The sequence below is a fragment of the Takifugu rubripes genome, chromosome 17, assembly GCF_901000725.2.
Source record: "Takifugu rubripes chromosome 17, fTakRub1.2, whole genome shotgun sequence".
NCBI classification, from domain to species: domain Eukaryota; kingdom Metazoa; phylum Chordata; class Actinopteri; order Tetraodontiformes; family Tetraodontidae; genus Takifugu; species Takifugu rubripes.
This window is the reverse complement of record NC_042301.1, coordinates 705,916-726,944: the sequence shown is the minus strand read 5'-3', so window position 1 is coordinate 726,944 and position 21,029 is coordinate 705,916. Positions and strand designations below refer to the sequence as shown.

The following is a 21,029-nucleotide window of genomic DNA, read 5'->3' as shown; positions in this document are numbered from 1 at the left end:
CCCTAACCCAACCTAACCTAACCTAACCCTAACCCTAACCCAACCCTAACTCTAACCCACCCACCCTCCCTGTCTCTAACCCAACCCTAACCCAACCCAAACCCAAACCCAAACCCAACTCTAACCCTAACCCACCCACCCTCCCTGTCTCTAACCCTAACCCAACCCAACCCAACCCTAACTCTAACCCAACCCTAACCCACCCACCCTCCCTGTCTCTAACCCTAACCCAACCCAACCCAACCCTAACTCTAACCCAACCCTAACCCACCCACCCTCCCTGTCTCTAACCCTAACCCAACCCACCCTCACCTAACCTAACCCTAACCAACCCACCCTAACCTAACCTAACCCTAACCAACCCTTCTGCTTCCAGGCCCACTGTCACTACGTGGTGGTGAAACTGTTTGCTGATAAGTTGAGGCAGGTGGAGGATCCGGCGGTGACCTCTGTGCTGTCCACCCTGGCTCTGCTCTACAGCCTGCACGGCATCGCAAGTAACTCTGGAGACTTCCTGAAGGTCAGAACCATCCAATCCAGAACCTGACCCTGACCCTGACCCTGACCCTGACAGCGTGTGGGGCAGTTTGGGCCGGCTGGTTCTGTCCACTGATTGTTCCGGTCCCCTTCTGTGCGTTGCAGGCCGGGCTGCTGAGTGTTCCACAGGCCCTGCAGGTCTCCGCTCACATTAAGGAGCTCCTGATCCAGCTCCGGCCCAACGCCGTGGCGCTGGTGGATGCCTTCGATCTCAATGACAAGAGGCTGAATTCTGTCCTCGGCCGATATGACGGGAACGTGTACGAGCACCTGTTTGAGTGGGCGCGCCACTCCCCGCTCAACGCCTCCGAGGTCCCTCCCGCTCTCACCATCATCGTCATTATCAAGCACAATGAGCTAATTGGTTCTTTCTTTCCCAGGTCCACGAGTCTTTCCACAAGTACCTGAAGCCGCTGCGGTCCAAACTCTAATCCGTCCCTCCAGAACCAACGCCGGACTTTAGCACCTTTTATTGACACGTCAGCTGATGTCGTTTGTTATTGTTCTTTAATCATTCGTTCATTCGTTCCAGCAGCTTCATCTTTAATAACATTAATGTAACTAAAAATGACTTCAGTTGCTCGGTAACAGACATAAAAGGACCATTTTAGAAAAGTCAGCGAACAGAATCAAAGGAAAAAGAAAGCTGTAGAAATTTGAGCCGTTCAGCCTTAAAATGTCCTCCCCAAACTAACGATGCCTTAATGATCCTGTCTTTAACGATCCTGTCTTTAACGATCCTGTCTTTAATGATCCTGTCCTCTACGGACGGAGCCGTTGGTACCGAGCTGCAGCCCTCAGACGCTGATCCAATCAAATCCAGCATTCCAATGATTTGTTGCTGAGTGGGCGAAATAAAATGGTAAGATTCAGTTTGGTTTTGGACCGATGAAGAAATCCTCATGACTGTTGACTGATGTTATTGTCTAAAAATGGCAGAAATGTTTACCAGTGTTCATCACTATTAATATTTTAATATCTGCCCTAATAAAATGATCAATCGTGATATTGATGGTTTAATAAACTGATCCCAGACACCATTTGTGGAGTGGAAGTGTTCTTATGAAGAGGTGTGTTTTCCAATGACTAGTTCTGATAGTTATGAAGCTGTTTAATAATCGGACGGCAGTAAACGGCTACTAGTTTAATCCCCCACTAACGGCTTTTTTCTTTTTATGACTCCATTAGTGGATTTTAAGGGGGTTTAAGAATCATGAATTAAAACAGCATTAAACACGAATAAAACAACATTCATTAAACCCTAAAGATGTTTTTGTGAGTTTTTGCTCTTCACATCCAGAGAAGTCATCCCAGTTAACGTGGTATTCCACTCATCCCAGTCATCAGTAACGTGGTATTCCACTCATCCCAGTCATCAGTAACGCGGTATTCCACTCATCCCAGTCATCAGTAACGCGGTATTCCACTCATCCCAGTAATCAGTAACGTGGTATTCCACTCATCCCAGTAATCAGTAACGTGGTATTCCACTCATCCCAGTCATCAGTAACGCGGTATTCCAGTCGTCCCAGTAATCAGTAACGCGGTATTCCAGTCGTCCCAGTAATCAGTAACGCGGTATTCCAGTCGTCCCAGTCATCAGTAACGCGGTATTCCAGTCGTCCCAGTAATCAGTAACGCGGTATTCCAGTCGTCCCAGTCATCAGTAACGCGGTATTCCAGTCGTCCCAGTAATCAGTAACGCGGTATTCCAGTCGTCCCAGTCATCAGTAACGCGGTATTCCAGTCGTCCCAGTCATCAGTAACGCGGTATTCCAGTCGTCCCAGTAATCAGTAACGCGGTATTCCAGTCGTCCCAGTAATCAGTAACGCGGTATTCCAGTCGTCCCAGTCATCAGTAACGCGGTATTCCAGTCGTCCCAGTAATCAGTAACGCGGTATTCCAGTCGTCCCAGTAATCAGTAACGCGGTATTCCAGTCGTCCCAGTAATCATTAACATGGTATTCCACTCATCCCAGTAATCAGTAACGCGGTATTCCAGTCGTCCCAGTAATCAGTAACGCGGTATTCCAGTCGTCCCAGTAATCAGTAACGCGGTATTCCAGTCGTCCCAGTCATCAGTAACGCGGTATTCCACTCATCCCAGTAATCAGTAACGCGGTATTCCAGTCGTCCCAGTAATCAGTAACGCGGTATTCCAGTCGTCCCAGTAATCAGTAACGCGGTATTCCAGTCGTCCCAGTCATCAGTAACGTGGTATTCCACTCATCCCAGTAATCAGTAACGCGGTATTCCAGTCGTCCCAGTAATCAGTAACGCGGTATTCCAGTCGTCCCAGTAATCAGTAACGCGGTATTCCAGTCGTCCCAGTAATCATTAATGTGGTATTCCAGTCGTCCCAGTAATCAGTAACGCGGTATTCCAGTCGTCCCAGTAATCAGTAACGTGGTATTCCACTCATCCCAGTAATCAGTAACGCGGTATTCCAGTCGTCCCAGTAATCAGTAACGCGGTATTCCAGTCGTCCCAGTCATCCCAGTCCTCCCAGTCCTCCCGCCCAGAGGAGCTCCGCTCCCTCCCCTGGAGGCCGCCAGCTGCGGGCGGGCGGGCGGGAGGGAGCGGAGGGGAGGGCTCGGGCTGGCCGGGCAGCGCCTCTCCTCTGCGGGCCAGATAAGGCGGGAGCTCCGCCCCCCGCGGCTCGGGTGTCGGAGGAGAAAGAGGGAAGTGGTGGCCTGGAGAGTCCGGGAAGCGAAGCCGACATTCAGCGAACCTTCATGGTTCCCCGGGAACCACATTCTGGGTTTTCCTCGTCGGCGGTGAGTAAATTACGAACTTAGACTCTTTTATTCAAAAAGGCGTCATCAGCAGTCACCGTTTAACCGCGAAAGTTAACACGGACCACGTTGTAGACCTGCTAATCAAACCAGGTGCGGTACAGCATGGTCCGGTCCGGTCCGGTCCGGTACAGCAAGGTCCGGTACAGAATCCTTGGATGAGGTCAGTTTGGCTGTGGCAGTTCATGGTTAACGGGCGTCTGGACCGGTTCTTTGTTGCTCTCCGACAGCTCTCACAGTTCTGCTCCCCCAGAAATGTTCAGGTCTTCTTCCATCTGCTTTCTGGCCGTGCTGGAGCTGCTCTGACCACCAGAACCCTGGAGATGATGCTCCAGTCAGGAAGCTGATGGAGATGTTTCCACTGTTGTCCGATTGTTTGATTCTTCCCAGTCTTCCTCATGGTCCTGCTCCCAGTCTTCCTCATGGTCCTGCTCCCAGTCTTCCTCATGGTCCTGCTCCCAGTCTTCCTCATGGTCCTGCTCCCAGTCTTCCTTATGGTCCAGTCTTCCTTATGGTCCAGTCTTCCTTATGGTGCAGTCTTCCTAGTGGTCCTGCTCCCAGTCTTCCTCATGGTCCTGCTCCCACCAGTACTCTAGGGTTAGGGTTCAGTTATGCTAGTGGGAGACCTGGACTGACAGCAAGGCTGAGGTGTCTGCAGGTCCGGACCGTGTGTGCAGGTCCGGACCTGCAGACCTGGAAAAGTGCCGTGTTTAAGGAGTGTCGCGCTGTTACGGTGAAGGCCTCAGATTCCTCAGGAGTGTTTACTTAGATACACGATTCAGTCTGAGTGGTGGAAGCAGATGATCCACAGGAGGAGAGGAATGTTGAGGGTCTGGCAGCACACACCTCCCAGGACTGTTGAGGGTCTGGCAGCACACACCTCCCAGGACTGTTGAGGGTCTGGCAGCACACACCTCCCAGGACTGTTGAGGGTCTGGCAGCACACACCTCCCAGGACTGTTGAGGGTCTGGCAGCACACACCTCCCAGGACTGTTGAGGGTCTGGCAGCACACACCTCCCAGGACTGTTGAGGGTCTGGCAGCACACACCTCCCAGGACTTCACCGTCCTGGTGCTGCAGGCCGCCGGCCCTGGTCCCGTCCTTATAAAGGTCGTGGAACGCTGGCCAGGACGGTCTCTGGGGTTCTGTAGGACTCAGGACTCCACCAGGCTGTTAGCCAGCGTGCTACAGGGGTAGGGGTGTGTGTGTGTGTGTGTGTGTGTGTGTGTGCGCGCTTCACAAGTGTTGCTCAATCATTACAGACAGTTGTGACTTCCTCTGCTCAGTCATGTGACATTTTGAAGTGAAACCGACCTTTTCTGTTGAGAGATATATATATATATATATATATATATATATATATATATATATATATATATATATATATATATATATATATATATATATATTTGGTTCCTTTTTCTTTGCACGTGACGTTTTATGTGTGACGTGAGGAGGAGCTGTGGCGGGTGAGAGACACGTCTGGATACGCCGCTCGATCATTTGTGCGCCGTCTTGTCCGGAGGCTAATCGTGGCTCGTTTGGGTCCCCCTGACCTCTGACCCCTGCGCTGACAGCAGAAGACAGCTGCGATGGTTCTGTGCGTGTCCAGGTTCACCGATGGAATTTGAACGTGTCCTCGTTCACGTCAGCGTGGCCCCGACAGAAGAGCCTTGCTAGCATTTCTGCCCTGGTTTGATCTGATCGCTAAAGCGTGCTAAAGGATGCTAACTCTGCGGTCCAGCGGGAGGTGCAAGTTGACCATTAGTTGATGAGGAAGTTCACACTTCAGCAGGCAGCACTGCAGCAGTTTCCATGGTGACGAGCAAACCGGTGCATTCTAATCATGGGCATTAGCTTAGCATCACCCACCAGGCAGCTAAATACTTAAAGAAGAAGAAGATGAAGCGTTAGTTGAAACCCGTTTAAAGGTGTTCTGGACCTCTGAAGCAGGCTCTCCCCGCTGTGGTGTCGGGTTCCCTCGTCACCGCGCCAACACACAAGAGTTCTGCATCGATTTTTACAAACCGCGAGCGCAGGACCACATCAAGGCTTTCCGGGCCCTGCAGGACATACCGGGCGTGCTGGGGGGGCCCCGCAGGGTCACGTCATGTCTGGCTCATGTGTTTGATGTCTGTAGAGGGGCCTTCTCTAAGGCCATCTGAGCTCCAGGAATAGACTGACTGGGGCTGCTGGGTTTGCTATATGCTAAGCTAAGTGAGTCCAGGAACCATTTTCATCATTTACTGAGCAGCCCCGAGCTGCTTTAGGCCCGATTATGCAGTCAACTGCTTCAGGAAAAGCACTCACATGCTCCCCGTTTGACCACTGCTGTTCTCAGGTGCCTTTCAGAGGGCGGCAGGACAGCTGGAGCAGGTTCTACTGGGCCTTCGGAACCAGGCTGTTGGCTGCTGCTGACGCTAACGACGGCCACTGCTGCATTCAGGAGCTTCCTTCGTCTTCCTTTGAGAGGAGACGAGTCCTGTGAGGGAAAGCTTGGACCTGAGAGCTTCAGCTCTTCCTCAAGGTTTGAAGAGTCCTGAACATTTGACACGCAACAATTCTTAACTCTCTCACCGGTTTGAGAGCTGTTTGTTATTGATTCAACCACCATTTTTCCAACCTTCCTTTCAGAATTTGCCAGAATGGCAGCACACGGCGGAGGAGAGGCGATCCAGTCCGACAGCCGGCTCAAGAGCAAGAAGCCCCCCAGCCTGGTGATCGCCATCCCTCCCCCGGAGCAGATGATGCCCCAGGTCAGCCGCTCGTATCCAGTGGGTTAGGGTGCTTCAGGTTCACCTGTCCTGTTTACTCCGGTCCTGTATGGCTGCCGTGGCTCCTGCCGTTAGCTAGCTAGCTGTTGTTATTACATCATTAGAAGAACGGTGGTTCTGTAGCAGAGCAGCACCACTGAACAAGCTGAGCTCCAGTCAGGCTCAGCTCCATTACCTCTGACACTGGCCCAAGCTAAGCTAAGCTACAGCAGCTGCAGAGTCACTGATCACGGCAACAGGAACAAAGAATGTGGGCGTATTTGGACCGTAGTTTCTGTTGAATTCACTCTGGCACGTATCGGTCAACCTGAACACGCGTGTTCTCCTTTCTGCTGAGGTGGAGGTGGAGGTGGAGGTGCTGCCCACTGTAGATCTGAAGGTCTCACTCTTTCTCTCTGATATTCCCCATCTCAACGTGGGTTCTCCTTCCTCCTGACAGCGACCGCCCTCCAGCCAGAGGAAGGAGAGCGCTCCAGGAACCAGCCCGGTGTCCCAGAGTGGAGACGACCCGTCCTCAGCCGGAGGAAAGAGGTCCAAGTTCACTCGACAGACGTCACTCTCGCAAAGCATCCGCAGGTATGAAGAACGAAGACTCGCCCAACTGGCCCGTCGGAGTGTGCGGCGCCAGTGACCCAGGACCTGCAGCCCTCGGTACCAGTCCTCTGGACTGCTGTAGAGTCCTAATGGAGCTTCTCTGTGTCCTGCCAGAGGTACCGCCCAGTGGTTTGGCGTGGGGGAGGACGGTGAGAGCAAGCAGCAGGTGTGGCACAGGAAGAGCCTCCGCCACTGCAGCCAGCGCTACGGCCGGCTGAAGGCCCAGTACAGGGAGCCGGACACAGCCAGCAGCCTGGACCAAGGCCTGGACTCACCCGGAACACAAAGACTGCCCAAGGTAGCGCACGCTGAGGAAGACGAGCTGGCTGGCCAACACAGGGTAGGGTTAGTGTGTGTGATTACCTGGGATTAAGGTTTTCCTTGAAGATGTTCCCGCCGGACCATCTGAAATCATCGTTAGCGCCGGAATCCTGCTCTTAAACATGAATTCTGTCCATTAAGAATTTATTTTTCCATCCAGTTTCACAGCCTGCTGCTTGGAAATAGTGCTGCCTCCTTCCTGTAAGGCTAGAAACGGTAATGACCTTGTCATGACCTTCAGCTTCTTGGAGGGAGAGGTGATTGTTTCATCTGGGATCATCATTTATTCAATTTTCCCTCCATTAACTCATAACTGCAACAGTTAGTGTGTGTGTGTGTGTGTGTGTGTGGGCGGGCGTGAGGCGGTGGGGGTGCAGTGACAGAATCATGTCTCCTCACCTCCTCACGCCCTTTCTATCCTTTGTTCCTTGTTCCTCATCTTCTCTCCCTGGGAACGTTCCTGCCTCAGGCCCCGTTTACACCACAGTGTTTCGGCCGTGTGCACAAGCTGGTCCAAAAGGGTGAGATGATGGTGGTGAGGGGGGCATGTGCACTACAGCTGCAGGCCACGGAGCTTGCACGAGCATTCGTAGACCGTACGTAGACGACGAACAGTAGCAGAACCACAGTAACCATGGCAACCAATACAGGTTCTTTGTTTTTTATTTCTGTAGTTCAGGGTTCAACTCCACCTCTTCTCCGGTCCAAAACGTTGTTGCGCACCATTGGAAGTGCCTTTGTTGTGATCACGTGCTTCCTCAGAGGACACTCGTGCCCCTACACTCATGGTCGCCTCATTACCACCTCCTACTGGTCCGGCCTGTGTACTACACTTCTCATGGTCTGCACACGTTTGGATAGATGGACGTCGGCGTCTACACGGGGAACTCTTTTGCTAGGAGTTTTTAAAGCGTTGTGTAAACCGGGCCTCGGTGTTTGCTGTGTTCCGTTCCAGGGTGAAGTCACGCGACCCCAGTTAGAGTCCAGCCTGGCAGCGATCCCTTTTGGGTCCAGCCGGTACTCTTTAATGGTACAAACTTCCCTTTATAATTCCAGTGTGTTTTGGCAGATTGTGGATCCTCTAGCCCGGGGACGAGCTTTTCGTTGCCCTGAAGAGATGGAGGGTCGCTCCCCCAGGACACCCCACCTGCCTCCAGGGGGTCCCATCACCCCGGGAATCACCTCGCTCAGCTCTTTCACCAGCCAGCGTTCCGGATACAGCCGGTTCCCACGGCGCAAGAGAGAGTCGGTGGCCCGCATGAGCCTCCGCGCTGCCTCCAACCTAATGAGGGTGAGTTGCTGCCAGGTCCTCCTTCCTGCAGGTCGTAGTGATCGTCAGTGAGCATCGACTCGGTCTGGGGAACCCTTCCACGTCCACAGCAGTACCACAGGAATCGGAAGCTTTCTTGTGTTTGGGAGTCCTGGTTCTGTTTGCTGAAGAAGCCCCCTCCAGGTCCAGGAGTCCTCACCACACTCATGCAGGAGGCCTGAGCCTGCACCTGTGGTTGTGCTAAAGCTAGCAGAGCAGTCCAATGGTCCACAGCTCAGGACGCGCTCTTCAGGGGTCCTGGGGTCACTGGGGCGGTTTAGCTGTCCTGTCTGCTGCCTGTCCAGCAGGGTCAGGGTCAGGGCTCTGCAGCAGAACAGTTCTTGTTCAGTCCATCGAGTGTTTGATGTGTCGTTGATGATTCTCTCATTTCTGTGTAGAAAAGCAATGAAAGAATAAACCGCACAAGTTTGGCACGGTTGTCCCTCAGGGTCGGAGCGGGTTGACCGGCTCCACTCAGACGGCTCGAAATTTCCCTAAAAGGAGCTTTGCCAGGCCCAGCTGGATGGAGGAGGACATGGTGGACTCTGCAGGCACCTCCGAGTCCATCTTCTTCAGCAAGGTCAGCCCCCCCCCCCCCGCTTTATTCTGATGTGGGTCAGGGTTAGGGTTAGTTATACCTGGTTGGGGTCAGTTATACCGGGTTAGGGTTAGTTATACCGGGTTAGGGTTAGTTATACCTGGTCAGGGTTAGATATACCTGGTTAGGGTAGTTATACAGGGTTAGGGTTAGTTATACAGGGTTAGTTATACCAGGTTAGGGTTAGTTATACAGAGTTAGGGTTAGTTATACCTGGTTAGGGTTAGTTCTACCTGGTCACTCCATTAGTTCACTTTTCCTGCTTTTTTCATCGTTTGTCGTATCAGGAAAACGGATTCATTTCACGTCCAGTCGATCATTTCCTGATATTTGATCATTCAGGCTTGAAGACAATGAAAACCAAAAATTCAGTATCTCAGAAAATTTGAATATTGTGGAAAAAACTTTAATATGGGAACGTGGTGGTGTCAGCAAGCCTGGAGCCTCCACACAGCAACCTGGGCTGTGGAGAAAGGAACCAGAACCGTTGCTCAGGGGTCCAAATCCCTCCTGTCACAAGAGAACATTTTGCATTTCATTTGGAAGTGGAGGTCCCAGATTCTGGAGCAGAGAGGCAGAGAATTCCCAGATGTTTCCTCAGTCAGTGGTGATTTGGGCGGCCGGCTGAAGCTGCTCCACGATGTTGTCTGGAGCTACAGCGATGCACCAGGACCTTTGAGGAACGCTGACAGCTGTTTAAAATATCGGGTTTTTATTGATCTTCTGGACCAAGATGCTGAATTTGGGGTTTTCTTTATCTAGAAGCCTTAATCATCCACATTTCTCGCTGCAGCTGGGCCGAGGGCTGGGTCAGGGTGAGGGGCTCTCTGGGGTTCAGGTACCTGAGCAGAGCTCTGCAGGGGTCCTGGCACCTCTCCTGCTACTAGCATACATGGAAGGGAGCTACAGTCCTGGTGCCTTCATTGGCCCATGAGATGCTGCTGCTACTAATGACTGATGGCTGCTCGCTTGGCCAGGTCTTCTGACCCGAGTGGGCCCAGAATGTGGTCTTCTGTAAACCAAAACCAGCTCTCTTCCAAAGGTGGATGCCCACGAGGAGCTCTTCTCCATGGCTGACGACGTGTTTGAATCTCCGCCCATGTCTGCGTCTGCTGCCAGCGAGCAGGCGCACCAGACCTTCCCCAGCCTGTCGGTTTACTCCTCAGCACGTTTCAACACACACACACACACACACACACACACACGCTGAGTGTGTGGATGTCTGTTTCCAGCTTCATCCCGCGCGCCTGTGAGAGTGTGTGTGAGTGAGTGTGTGTGAGAGAGAGTGAGAGTGTGAGAGTGTGAGAGTGTGTGTGAGTGTGTGTGTGTGTGTGTGTGTGAGAGTGAGTGTGTGTGTGCATGTGTGTGTGTACACGTTCAGCCTTTCTTTTTGTCACCTCTTGTCTCTGGCGTCAGCAGGGACGCGTCTCAAACTCCCAAGACGCGCGGCTCCCAGCAGGAGAGGCGTGGCCTTCGCCGGGGGGGTCGCATCGCATCCCAAGTGAAGCACTTTGCGTTTGACAAACACAAGCGGCAGGTCGGCCTGGGCGTGGTGGGGAAGTGGCTGAACCGCCACTATCGCCGCAGCATCAGCAGCAACGTCCAGAAACAGCTGGAAGACTTCCACAGCCACAGGTGAGGGGGCGGGGTCAGGGGCCAGGCTGCATGTGAGGGGGCGGGGTCAGGGGCCAGGCCACAGGTGAGGGGGCGGGGTCAGGGGCCAGGCCGCAGGTGAGGGGGCGGGGTCAGGGGCCGGGCCGCATGTGAGGGGGCGGGGTCAGGGGCCAGGCCCCAGGTGAGGGGGCGGGGTCAGGGGCCAGGCCGCAGGTGAGGGGGCGGGGTCAGGGGCCGGGCCACAGATGAGGGGGTGGGGTCAGGGGCCAGGCCACGGTGAGGGGGCGGGGTCAGGGGCTGGGCCACAGATGAGGGGGTGGGGTCAGGGGCCAGGCCACGGTGAGGGGGCGGGGTCAGGGGCCGGGCCACAGGTGAGGGGGTGGGGTCAGGGGCCGGGCCACAGGTGAGGGGGCGGGGTCAGGGGCTGGGCCGCAGGTGAGGGGGCGGGGTCAGGGGCCGGGCCGCAGGTGAGGGGGCGGGCCACAGGTGAGGGGGGCGGGCCACCGGCGGGGTCAGGGGCCAGGCCACAGGTGAGGGGGCGGGGTCAGGGGCCAGGCCGCAGGTGAGGGGGCGGGGTCAGGGGCCGGGCCGCATGTGAGGGGGCGGGGTCAGGGGCCAGGCCACAGGTGAGGGGGCGGGGTCAGGGGCCAGGCCGCAGGTGAGGGGGCGGGGTCAGGGGCCGGGCCACAGATGAGGGGGTGGGGTCAGGGGCCAGGCCACGGTGAGGGGGCGGGGTCAGGGGCTGGGCCACAGATGAGGGGGTGGGGTCAGGGGCCAGGCCACGGTGAGGGGGCGGGGTCAGGGGCCGGGCCACAGGTGAGGGGGCGGGGTGAGGGGGCGGGGTCAGGGGCCAGGCCGCAGGTGAGGGGGCGGGGTCAGGGGCCAGGCCACAGGTGAGGGGGCGGGGTCAGGGGCCAGGCCGCAGGTGAGGGGGCGGGGTCAGGGGCCAGGCCACAGGTGAGGGGGCGGGGTCAGGGGCTGGGCTGCAGGTGAGGGGGCGGGCCACAGGTGGGGGGCCAGGGCGGGCCGCAGGTGAGGGGGCGGGGTCAGGGGCCAGGCCACAGGTGAGGGGGCGGGGTCAGGCCGCAGGTGAGGGGGCGGGGTCAGGGGCCGGGCCACAGGTGAGGGGGCGGGGTCAGGGGCTGGGCCGCAGGTGAGGGGGCGGGCCACAGGTGGGGGGCCGGGGCGGGCCGCAGGTGAGGGGGCGGGGTGAGGGGGCGGGGTCAGGCCGCAGGTGAGGGGGCGGGGTCAGGGGCCGGGCCACAGGTGAGGGGGCGGGACATCCACCAGCCTGTTCTCTGCTCCCTCCCAGGCCCTACTTCACCTACTGGATCACCTTTGTGCACGTCGTCATCACCCTGCTGTCCTGCTGTACCTATGGCTTCGCTCCCATCGGCTTCGCTCAACATTCTACATCTCAACTGGTAAATCAAGTCGGAACCTCTTGCTCTGCTTGTTCTGGAGATCCGTTACCTCTGCATGTGTGACCGAATGAAACGGCTCCCATGTTGCCTTGTCGTCTGTGACCTTTGACCCTGCACGTCGGTGAACCTTCTGTGACGTCGTTAAACGGCTCGACCTTCGTGGCGGTGGCGCCGCAGCACGCCGCCCCGTCGCCCTCGCTAATGTCTCTGTCCCCCGTAGGTACTTAAGAACAAAGGCATCTATGAGAGCGTCAAGTTCGTTCAGCAGGAGAACTTCTGGATCGGTCCCAGTTCTGTGAGTGGATCTCCAGGTTTCTGTAACAACATCTCGCTTCCTCCCTTCATGAGGAACAACCTGTCTGCTCCTTCGCTCTGGTTCTGCTCCACCTTTCACCGCTAACATGGCTGCACCCTTTCAGGAAGACCTGATCCACCTGGGGGCCAAATTCTCCCCTTGCATTCGTCAGGACGCCCAGATCGCCGGGCTGATCCGGAAGGCCAAAGACCTGGAGCGGGAGTCTGGCTGCTGCGTTCAGAACGACAACTCCGGCTGCGTGCAGACGCTCCGCTCCGGCTGCTCTGTAGGTGTCCGTCCTGGAGCTTCAGCTGGTTTAGCATCGGGACGGCTGGTGCTGGTTTGGGTAGATGTCTAATGATCCTGAGTTACGTCTGAGCCTGGGTCCTGGGTGGGTCGGGTTGGGCTCAGTTAAATGGGGACAGGTGTGGAAGTATCTCTGGCGTGAGGGTCCAGTAGGTGGAACCAACCACGGCTCTTCCTGGTTCCTTATTTGGTGTAAATGGCCTCTTGTTTCATCCTCAAACCATCTGCAGGAAACACTCGCCACCTTCATCAAATGGCAGAACGAGTCCTCGGACATCCGAAGGTTTTCTGGTTCCGTCTGTCACCAGGATCCCGAGTGAGGAACCTCAATAACTCCTGTTGTGTCGCCATAAACCCGCTGTCTCCTCTCGCCACCTTTTAACTCGTGTGTTGCTGTGACAGACTTTGTGACGAACCGGCCTCGACCGACCTGCACAGGTGGCCTGATGACATCACCAGGTGGCCGGTGAGGCGCCGCCGCCGCCGCTGCTGTTGTTGTTGTTGTTGTTGATTATTGTCTCATAATGCTTGTGTTGTCTCCCAGGTGTGCACAGCCCCGAAAAAATGGAAGCACACCGGCTACAGACACATGGACTGTAACATTAAAGGACGGCCTTGCTGCATAGGAACTAAGGGCAGGTGAGGATCTCTCCTGGGGGGCTCCTCGCCTCGGCCCAGAGCCCCGGCTGGGGGGCACCTCGGCCCAGAGAGCCCCAGCTGGGGGGCTCCTCTCCTCGGCCCAGAGAGCCCTGGCTGGGGGGCTCCTCTCCTCGGCCCAGAGAGCCCCAGCTGGGGGGCTCCTCGCCTCGGCCCAGAGCCCCGGCTGGGGGGCACCTTGGCCCAGAGAGCCCTGGCTGGGGGGCACCTCGGCCCAGAGCCCCGGCTGGGGGGCTCCTCGGCCCAGAGCCCCGGCTGGGGGGCTCCTCTCCTCGGCCCAGAGAGCCCCGGCTGGGGGGCTCCTCGCCTCGGCCCAGAGCCCCGGCTGGGGGGCTCCTCGCCTCGGCCCAGAGCCCCGGCTGGGGGGCACCTTGGCCCAGAGAGCCCTGGCTGGGGGGCACCTCGGCCCAGAGCCCCGGCTGGGGGGCTCCTCTCCTCGGCCCAGAGAGCCCCGGCTGGGGGGCACCTCGGCCCAGAGAGCCCCGGCTGGGGGGCTCCTCTCCTCGGCCCAGAGCCCCGGCTGGGGGGCACCTCTCCTCGGCCCAGAGCCCCGGCTGGTGCTGATTCTGTGCATCCTCTGCAGATGTGAGATCACCACCAGGGAGTACTGCTCCTTCATGCACGGCTACTTCCATGAGGACGCCACCCTGTGCTCCCAGGTGGGTGTGTGTGTGGGGGGGGGAGGTGTGTGTGTGTGTGGGGGGGGGGGAGGTGTGTGGGTGTGTGGGGGGAGGTGTGTGTGTGTGTGTGTGTGTGGGGGGGGTGTGTGTGTGTGTGTGGGGGGGGTGTGTGTGTGTGTGGGGGGGGGGGGGGGGGGAGGAGGTGTGTGTGTGTGGGGGGGAGGTGTGTGTGTGTGGGGGGGGGGGGGGGTAGCAGGATGATGGCTTCCTGATCACTAACTCTGCGCAGGTTCACTGTCTGGATGACGTCTGTGGCCTGCTGCCGTTCCTCAATCCAGAAGTTCCGGATCAGTTCTACCGTCTTTGGCTTTCGCTCTTCCTCCATGCAGGGTAACTAACTAACTAACTAGCTGACTGACTAACTAGCTAACTAACTAGCTGACTGACTAGCTGACTGACCGACTGACTGACTGACTGAACCCCCGTAGTCATGTTGAATTGGGCCTGTCCTTTAAATATTGCAGCATTTATTGATGGAAAGGACCTTTGGACCTTTTTGAACCTTTTGGACCTTTTTGGACCTTTTGGACCTTGGTTCTGCTCTCAAATGTTTGAGCCAAAGTTACGAAGCCTTTCATCAGCGCTCAGCTCAGTCGTGCTTCTAAACGAAGGGAGTCGGACCAAGAAGGACGTTAATTGTAATAATTAAACTCGCCTCCTGATCAGGGGGAGGACCACAGCCTTTAAATCTTCACTTCCTGTCAGGTGTCCACACTGTCGTGACCTCCTGATGGCGCCAGCGCCAAGGTTTTCTCTGAACTGGGTCAGACTGCTGAGCCGCATCAGCAAGACCTCCTGCTGGGCGCCATTGGTGCTGAGGTGGGACCCAGCAAGACGGGCGTAAAGGTCCTGAGGTTAAGGAGCACCAAAGTCAAGCGGTAGACCCAAAAGGGATTTCACCGGGCCGAGTCGGAGGGTCCGATCGGCCGTCCACGGAGACGGGACGATCCTGGTCGCTGGTACCAGCTGCAGTCAGACAGCACCTGTGAGAGGAGGGTTCTGAGAACAAAGACATCAAAGACCTCGCCTCCTGCAACGGTACGAACCTGAAAGGTGGAAGACGGTTCTGATGGTTCCCAACGTCACTGGCGTGAGCAGGAGGTGCCAGCTGAGATGGTTCTGACCCGACAGGAAGTGAAGATCTGGGCTTTTAAGGGCTGTGATTAAGAACTGAAGCTCCTCAGACATGATAATGGAGCCAGGGGTGGAACAAACGGGGGTTGTTAGGGGTCATCTCCTGAGGTCACATGACCACACACACTGGTAATACTGCACACATGCCTGTACGCCTCAATAAAAGGGTGTGTGTGTCTATGTGTGTGTGTCTCTGTGTGTGTGTCTCCGTGTGTGTGTGTGTGTCTCTCTGTGTGTGTGTCTCTGTGTGTGTGTGTCTCCGTGTGTGTCTCCGTGTGTGTGTGTGTGTGCCTGCCTGTGTGTGTGGCTGTATCTGTGTGTGTGTGCCTGCGTGTGTGTGTGTGCCTGTCTCCGTGTGTGTGTGTGTGTGCGTGCTTGTCTCCGTGTGTGTGTGTGTGTGTGCCTGTCTCCGTGTGTGTGTGTGCCTGTCTCTGTGTGTGTCTCCGTGCGTGTGTGTGTGTGCCTGTCTCCGTGTGTGTGTGTGCCTGTCTCTGTGTGTGTGTGTGCCTGTCTCTGTGTGTGTGTCTCCGTGCGTGTGTGTGTGTGTGTGTGCCTGTCTCTGTGTGTGTCTCCGTGCGTGTGTGTCTCCGTGTGTGTGCCTGTGTGTGCCTGTCTCTGTGTGTGTGTCTCCGTGCGTGTGTGTGTCTGTGTGTGCCTGTCTCTGTGTGTGTGTGTGTGCCTGTGTGTGCCTGTCTCTGTGTGTGTGTGTGTGTGTGTGTGTGTGTGCCTGTCTCTGTGTGTGTGTGTGTGTGTGTGCCTGTCTGTGTGTGTGTGTGTGTGCCTGTGTGTGCCTGTCTCTGTGTGTGTGTGTGTGTGTGTGTGTGCCTGTCTCTGTGTGTGTCTCCGTGTGTGTGTGCCTGTGTGTGCCTGTCTCTGTGTGTGTCTCCGTGCGTGTGTGTCTCCGTGTGTGTGTGCCTGTGTGTGCCTGTCTCTGTGTGTGTGTGTGTGTGTGTGTGTGCCTGTCTCTGTGTGTGTCTCCGTGCGTGTGTGTCTCCGTGCGTGTGTGTCTCCGTGCGTGTGTGTCTCCGTGTGTGTGCCTGTCTCTGTGTGTGTGTCTCCGTGCGTGTGTGTGTGTGTGTGCCTGTGTGTGCCTGTCTCTGTGTGTGTCTCCGTGCGTGTGTGTCTCCGTGTGTGTGTGCAGGCTGCTCCACTGCGCGGTGTCGGTGGTGTTCCAGATGACCGTCCTCAGGGACCTGGAGAAGCTGGCTGGGTGGATCCGGATCTCCATCATCTACGTGCTGAGCGGCATCACGGGGAACCTGGCGTCGGCGCTCTTCCTGCCCTACCGGGCTGAGGTGACCTCATTATTACCTCGACCTTTGACCCTGCACGTGTTCTGAGTTTGGTCCGTGCCCTTTGTGCACGTGAACAAGCGTAAACACAGGTTGTTTTCCTGCTCCCGTGCTGGCTCAGCTGGGCTTAGAGCGGTTTAGAACCTCTCCACACTGCCCTCCTCCCCAGGGTTCTGGAGGGACCACCGATGGTTCCGAGGCTTCTGTTGGAGCACGTACAGGGTTGGAAATTGTGGCTTTAGAGGTGGAAGCTGCACCTGAAGCTGCTTAATTCACCTGCAGGCGTCCTGCTGGGTGAAGAGCTGCAGGTTTTATTTTGGTTTCCTTCCTTAATCCCTGTTTCCTGTCAGGTGGAAATGCCTGTAATCCCCTCTGTGTACAGGATTAGGGGTGTGTGTGTGGGGTGTGTGTGTGTGTGTGTGTGTGTGTGTGAGAGAGAGAGTAGGGGTGGGTGTGTGGGGTGTGTGTGTGTGTGTGTGTGTGTGTGTGTGAGAGAGAGTAGGGGTGGGTGTGTGTGTGGGGGGGTGTGAGTGAGTGAGTAGGGGTGTGTGAGTAGGGGTGTGTGTGTGTGTGTGTGTGAGAGAGAGTAGGGGTGGGGGTGTGTGTGTGTGGGGGTGTGAGTGAGTGAGTAGGGGTGTGTGAGTAGGGGTGTGTGTGTGTGTGTGTGTGTGAGAGAGAGAGTAGGGGTGGGGGTGTGTGTGTGTGGGGGTGTGAGTGAGTGAGTAGGGGTGTGTGAGTGTGGGTGTGTGTGTGTGTGTGTGTGAGAGAGAGAGAGTAGGGGTGGGGGTGTGTGTGTGTGTGTGTGTGTTGGGGGGTGTGTGAGTGAGTAGGGGTGAGAGTGAGTAGGGGTGTGAGAGTAGGGGTGTGTGTGTGTGGCTCATCCCATACATGAAATCATTAAAGCAGAAGTCACTGGGCTCTCTGTCGTTCACAGCTCTTTTAGCTCTTTTAGCTCTTGTGGAAACGTTCCTTTTAAGTTCTGTATGTTTGAGGCGAGTCCCCGACGTTCCCATTAGCCAGCTCTCCGGTTCCCACACACCAGGAATAACGGGAGAAGCCCAACACTGAGCAGTCAAGCCACTTAAGGAGGCAGCACAAGTGGATTATCCTGGAACCGCGGTGCTAACCAGCAGCCATTAGGGAGAAGGGATCCATAAATGACTAAAACCTACCAACGTTCAGAAACCAGGAACTAGTTAGCTTCAGATCTTGCTGGTTCTGGCTTTCATACATGTAAACAGTATTAGCTAACAAACGTTAGCTGCCGTCACAGAGCAAAGGGAAACGCAGGTGATCACTCTGCGTGTTTCCTGTAGCCAGGGCGAGTGTTGTGCTTCCTGTGTTGCGCTAGGCTGTGGTAATGTGCTCACAGATTAGCCATCTGCCTCCAAACTGGGCTCTCGCGTCACTAATCTGAGCGACAGACTCTGAAGAGCGACTCTTAGCCTGTAAGATCCAGCCCTTTGGCCTTTGTTTTGTTTACATCGATGTTCAGTTTTGTTCCCACAGAAACATGCTAGCATGCTAGGTATGGTACTGTGTCTCTGCTGCCAGGACTTGGTGAACGGTTTAAAGTACCTAATCATGGAACACGGTAACACTACAGATCTCTTCATTTTTATCCAAACTGCAAAGTCAAATCAAAAAACTACTATAGAATTAATGCCAACAAAGTACTAAACAGCAGATTTGTGTTTTCCTTTCAGAAGGTAACAACACTCATCATTTATTAAAATAAGAGTTCACTCATTGTTTGGTATGTTTTACATGCACCATTACTGTAGACGTCCAGATGTGAGAGGCCTGAATGGTGGTGAGAAGAGAGCTGTTGATAATTAATTAGAGCTCTTATCAGAGTTCTAATGATATTTGGACTACAATAAGAACTCTGATAAGAGCTCTAATTAATGATATTTGGACTCCAATAAGAACTCTGTTAAGAGCTCTAATTAATGTTATTTGGACTGATCAGAACTCTGATAAGAGCTCTAATTAATGATATTTGGACTCTGATAAGAACTCTGATAAGAGCTCTAATTAATGATATTTGGACTCTGATAAGAACTCAGATGATAAGAGCTCTAATTAATGCTATTTGGACTCCAATAAGAACTCTGATAAGAGCTCTAATTAATGTTATTTGGACTCTGATAAGAACTCTGATAAGAGCTCTAATTAATGATATTTGGACTGATCAGAACTCTGATAAGAGCTCTAATTAATGATATTTGAACTCTGATAAGAGCTCTAATTAATGATATTTGGACTCCAATAAGAACTCTGATAAGAGCTCTAATTAATGATATTTGAACTCTGATAAGAGCTCTAATTAATGATATTTGGACTCCAATAAGATCTCAGATGATAAGAGCTCTAATTAATGATATTTGGACTCCAATAAGAACTCTGATAAGAGCTCTAATTAATGTTATTTGGACTCCAATAAGAACTCTGATAAGAGCTCTAATTAATGTTATTTGGACTCTGATAAGAACTCAGATGATAAGAGCTCTAATTAATGTTATTTGGACTGATCAGAACTCTGATAAGAGCTCTAATTAATGATATTTGAACTCTGATAAGAGCTCTAATTAATGATATTTGGACTCTGATAAGAACTCAGATGATAAGAGCTCTAATTAATGCTATTTGGACTCCAATAAGAACTCTGATAAGAGCTCTAATTAATGTTATTTGGACTGATCAGAACTCTGATAAGAGCTCTAATTAATGATATTTGGACTCTGATAAGAACTCAGATGATAAGAGCTCTAATTAATGTTATTTGGACTCCAATAAGAGCTCTAATTAATGTTATTTGGACTCTGAGAAGAACTCGGATGATAAGAGCTCTGATTTATCTAAATCGGAACTGATGATATGAGCACTGATTTCAGAGCTCTGGTGATAGTTCTGGTTAATCTAATTAGAGCACTGATAATAACAGCTCTGATCAGAGCTCTAATTAACCGAATTAGAACTGATGAGAGCTCTGATAAGAACTCTGATGATGATGGCTCTAATCTAATTAGTGCTATGATATTCAGAGCTCTAGCTGTTCTAATTAGAGCTCTGCCAATGGGAGCTCTCAGATTAAAGCTCTCTTTCTGCTCCGTCCCTGGTGTCCTCTCCCTGCAGGTGGGTCCCGCAGGGTCTCAGTTTGGACTCCTTGCTTGCCTGTTTGTTGAGCTCTTCCAAGCCTGGCAGATGCTGGAGAAGCCGTGGAAGGCCTTCCTGAAGCTCCTGGCCATCGTGCTCTTCCTGTTCCTCTGTGGCCTCCTGCCCTGGATCGATAACATCGCCCACATCTTTGGGTTCCTCAGCGGCCTGTTGCTGTCCTTCGCCTTCCTGCCATATCTCACCTTTGGAACGTCTGACATGTACCGAAAGCGAGTGCTGATAGCGCTTTGCTTGTTGGTCTTTATCGGACTCTTTTCTTCCCTCATTGTTTGGTTTTATATTTATCCAATTAACCTGCACTGGCTGGAGCACCTCACCTGTTTGCCTTTCACCAGCAAGTTCTGCGAAAAATATGACATCGACCACGACCTCGGCCATGTGGTGCACTAGCACGGGCCCGCCGGGCCCGGCTCACCAGGTGGGCCCGCTGGGCCCGGCTCACCGCGTGGGCCCGGCTCACCGCGTGGGCCCGGCTCACCCCGTGGGCCCGGATCACCCCGTGGGCCCGCTGGGCCCGGCTCACCGCGTGGGCCCGGATCACCCCGTGGGCCCGGCTCACCGCGTGGGCCCGGCTCACCAGGTGGGCCCGCTGGGCCCGGCTCACCAGGTGGGCCCGGATCACCCCGTGGGCCCGGCTCACCAGGTGGGCCCGGATCACCCCGTGGGCCCGGCTCACCCCGTGGGCCCGGCTCACCGCGTGGGCCCGGATCACCCCGTGGGCCCGGCTCACCAGGTGGGCCCGGCTCACCGCGTGGGCCCGGATCACCCCGTGGGCCCGGCTCACCAGGTGGGCCCGCTGGGCCCGGCTCACCAGGTGGGCCCGGCTCACCAGGTGGGCCCGGCTCACCAGGTGGGCCCGGCTCACCAGGTGGGCCCGGCTCACCGCGTGGGCTTCTGACGATCGCCGTGCTCACTTATCCAGTCAGATGGAAATCAGATCCTTCTCTGTTGCCCTTGTTTTTTAGCACATTAGCAAAGCGTGCTAGCGTCATTTTACACGCTAACGTCAGGTAGGCAGGCATGTAAAACTGGTTTTCCTGACCAGAACCGCTGTGCTGCCTGAGATCAAAGACTTGATGCTACTTTTATGAGTTTCTGGGCTCCTGAGCTCCTCTGGAGGTGCATCAGCTCAAACCCAAAAACCACCGGTGGCCTTAAACAGTCCTGACCGTCCCGGAAGGAGCTTCCAGACCAAACCGAGGTGACACGTTCACATCCAGCTCGTGCAGTCGTGGCCCGGTGGTGCCCACACCGGTCCATCCTGGTGGAGGAGACCCGTCACAAGGAGACCCGTTTTTGTTACGTTCAAGCATTCGAGCTCCAGTGAGAAGAAAATGGAATAACGATTTATTAAAATGTCGTGTACCAAAGCCAAAATATATTTTAGACTGTTGTTTCTATGGAGAACTGGCCTCAGGTTCTTCTGGGTTCTGCTCAGGTTCCTCTGGGTTCTGCTCAGGTTCTTCTGGGTTCTGCTGTTATCACACTTGAATGGTTGTTGCCCCCCTGTTGCCTTC

General features: G+C 54.7%; 2 protein-coding genes across 5 annotated transcripts in view; both read left to right on the top strand.

Moving 5' to 3' along the window:
* Positions 1-1,577, top strand: part of acox1 (acyl-CoA oxidase 1, palmitoyl) — a 13,217-nt gene extending 11,640 nt beyond the window's left edge. For both annotated transcript variants that reach the window (XM_029850253.1, XM_029850252.1), the window contains exons 12-14: positions 377-520; positions 643-849; positions 918-1,577. In XM_029850253.1, coding sequence (XP_029706113.1) covers positions 377-520; positions 643-849; positions 918-968 — 402 coding nt within the window. In that variant the 3' untranslated portion in view covers positions 969-1,577. The remainder of the gene's footprint in view (positions 1-376; positions 521-642; positions 850-917) is intronic.
* Positions 1,578-3,156: 1,579 nt separating this feature from the next.
* Positions 3,157-20,507, top strand: LOC101077831 (inactive rhomboid protein 2). 3 transcript variants are annotated; one of them, XR_003891455.1, is made up of 20 exons: positions 3,157-3,315; positions 5,676-5,861; positions 5,969-6,090; positions 6,548-6,684; positions 6,817-7,000; positions 8,093-8,314; positions 8,781-8,912; positions 9,973-10,079; positions 10,350-10,565; positions 11,857-11,968; positions 12,189-12,263; positions 12,388-12,549; positions 12,800-12,885; positions 12,972-13,035; positions 13,114-13,208; positions 13,810-13,885; positions 14,136-14,236; positions 16,182-16,335; positions 19,471-20,119; positions 20,381-20,507. XR_003891455.1 is itself a non-coding variant. In XM_029850226.1 (20 exons), exons 3-19 carry the CDS (start codon positions 5,980-5,982, stop codon positions 19,900-19,902), a joined length of 2,466 nt encoding a protein of 821 aa, XP_029706086.1. In that variant the 5' UTR covers positions 3,157-3,315; positions 5,676-5,861; positions 5,969-5,979; the 3' UTR covers positions 19,903-19,930; positions 20,246-20,326. The 3 variants fall into 3 exon arrangements, 1 of the variants encoding a protein (XP_029706086.1); XR_003891454.1 differs by having other exon boundaries at positions 19,471-20,137; positions 20,381-20,461; XM_029850226.1 differs by lacking the exon at positions 20,381-20,507 and adding an exon at positions 20,246-20,326 and having other exon boundaries at positions 19,471-19,930.
* The last annotated feature ends 522 nt before the right edge of the window (positions 20,508-21,029 follow it).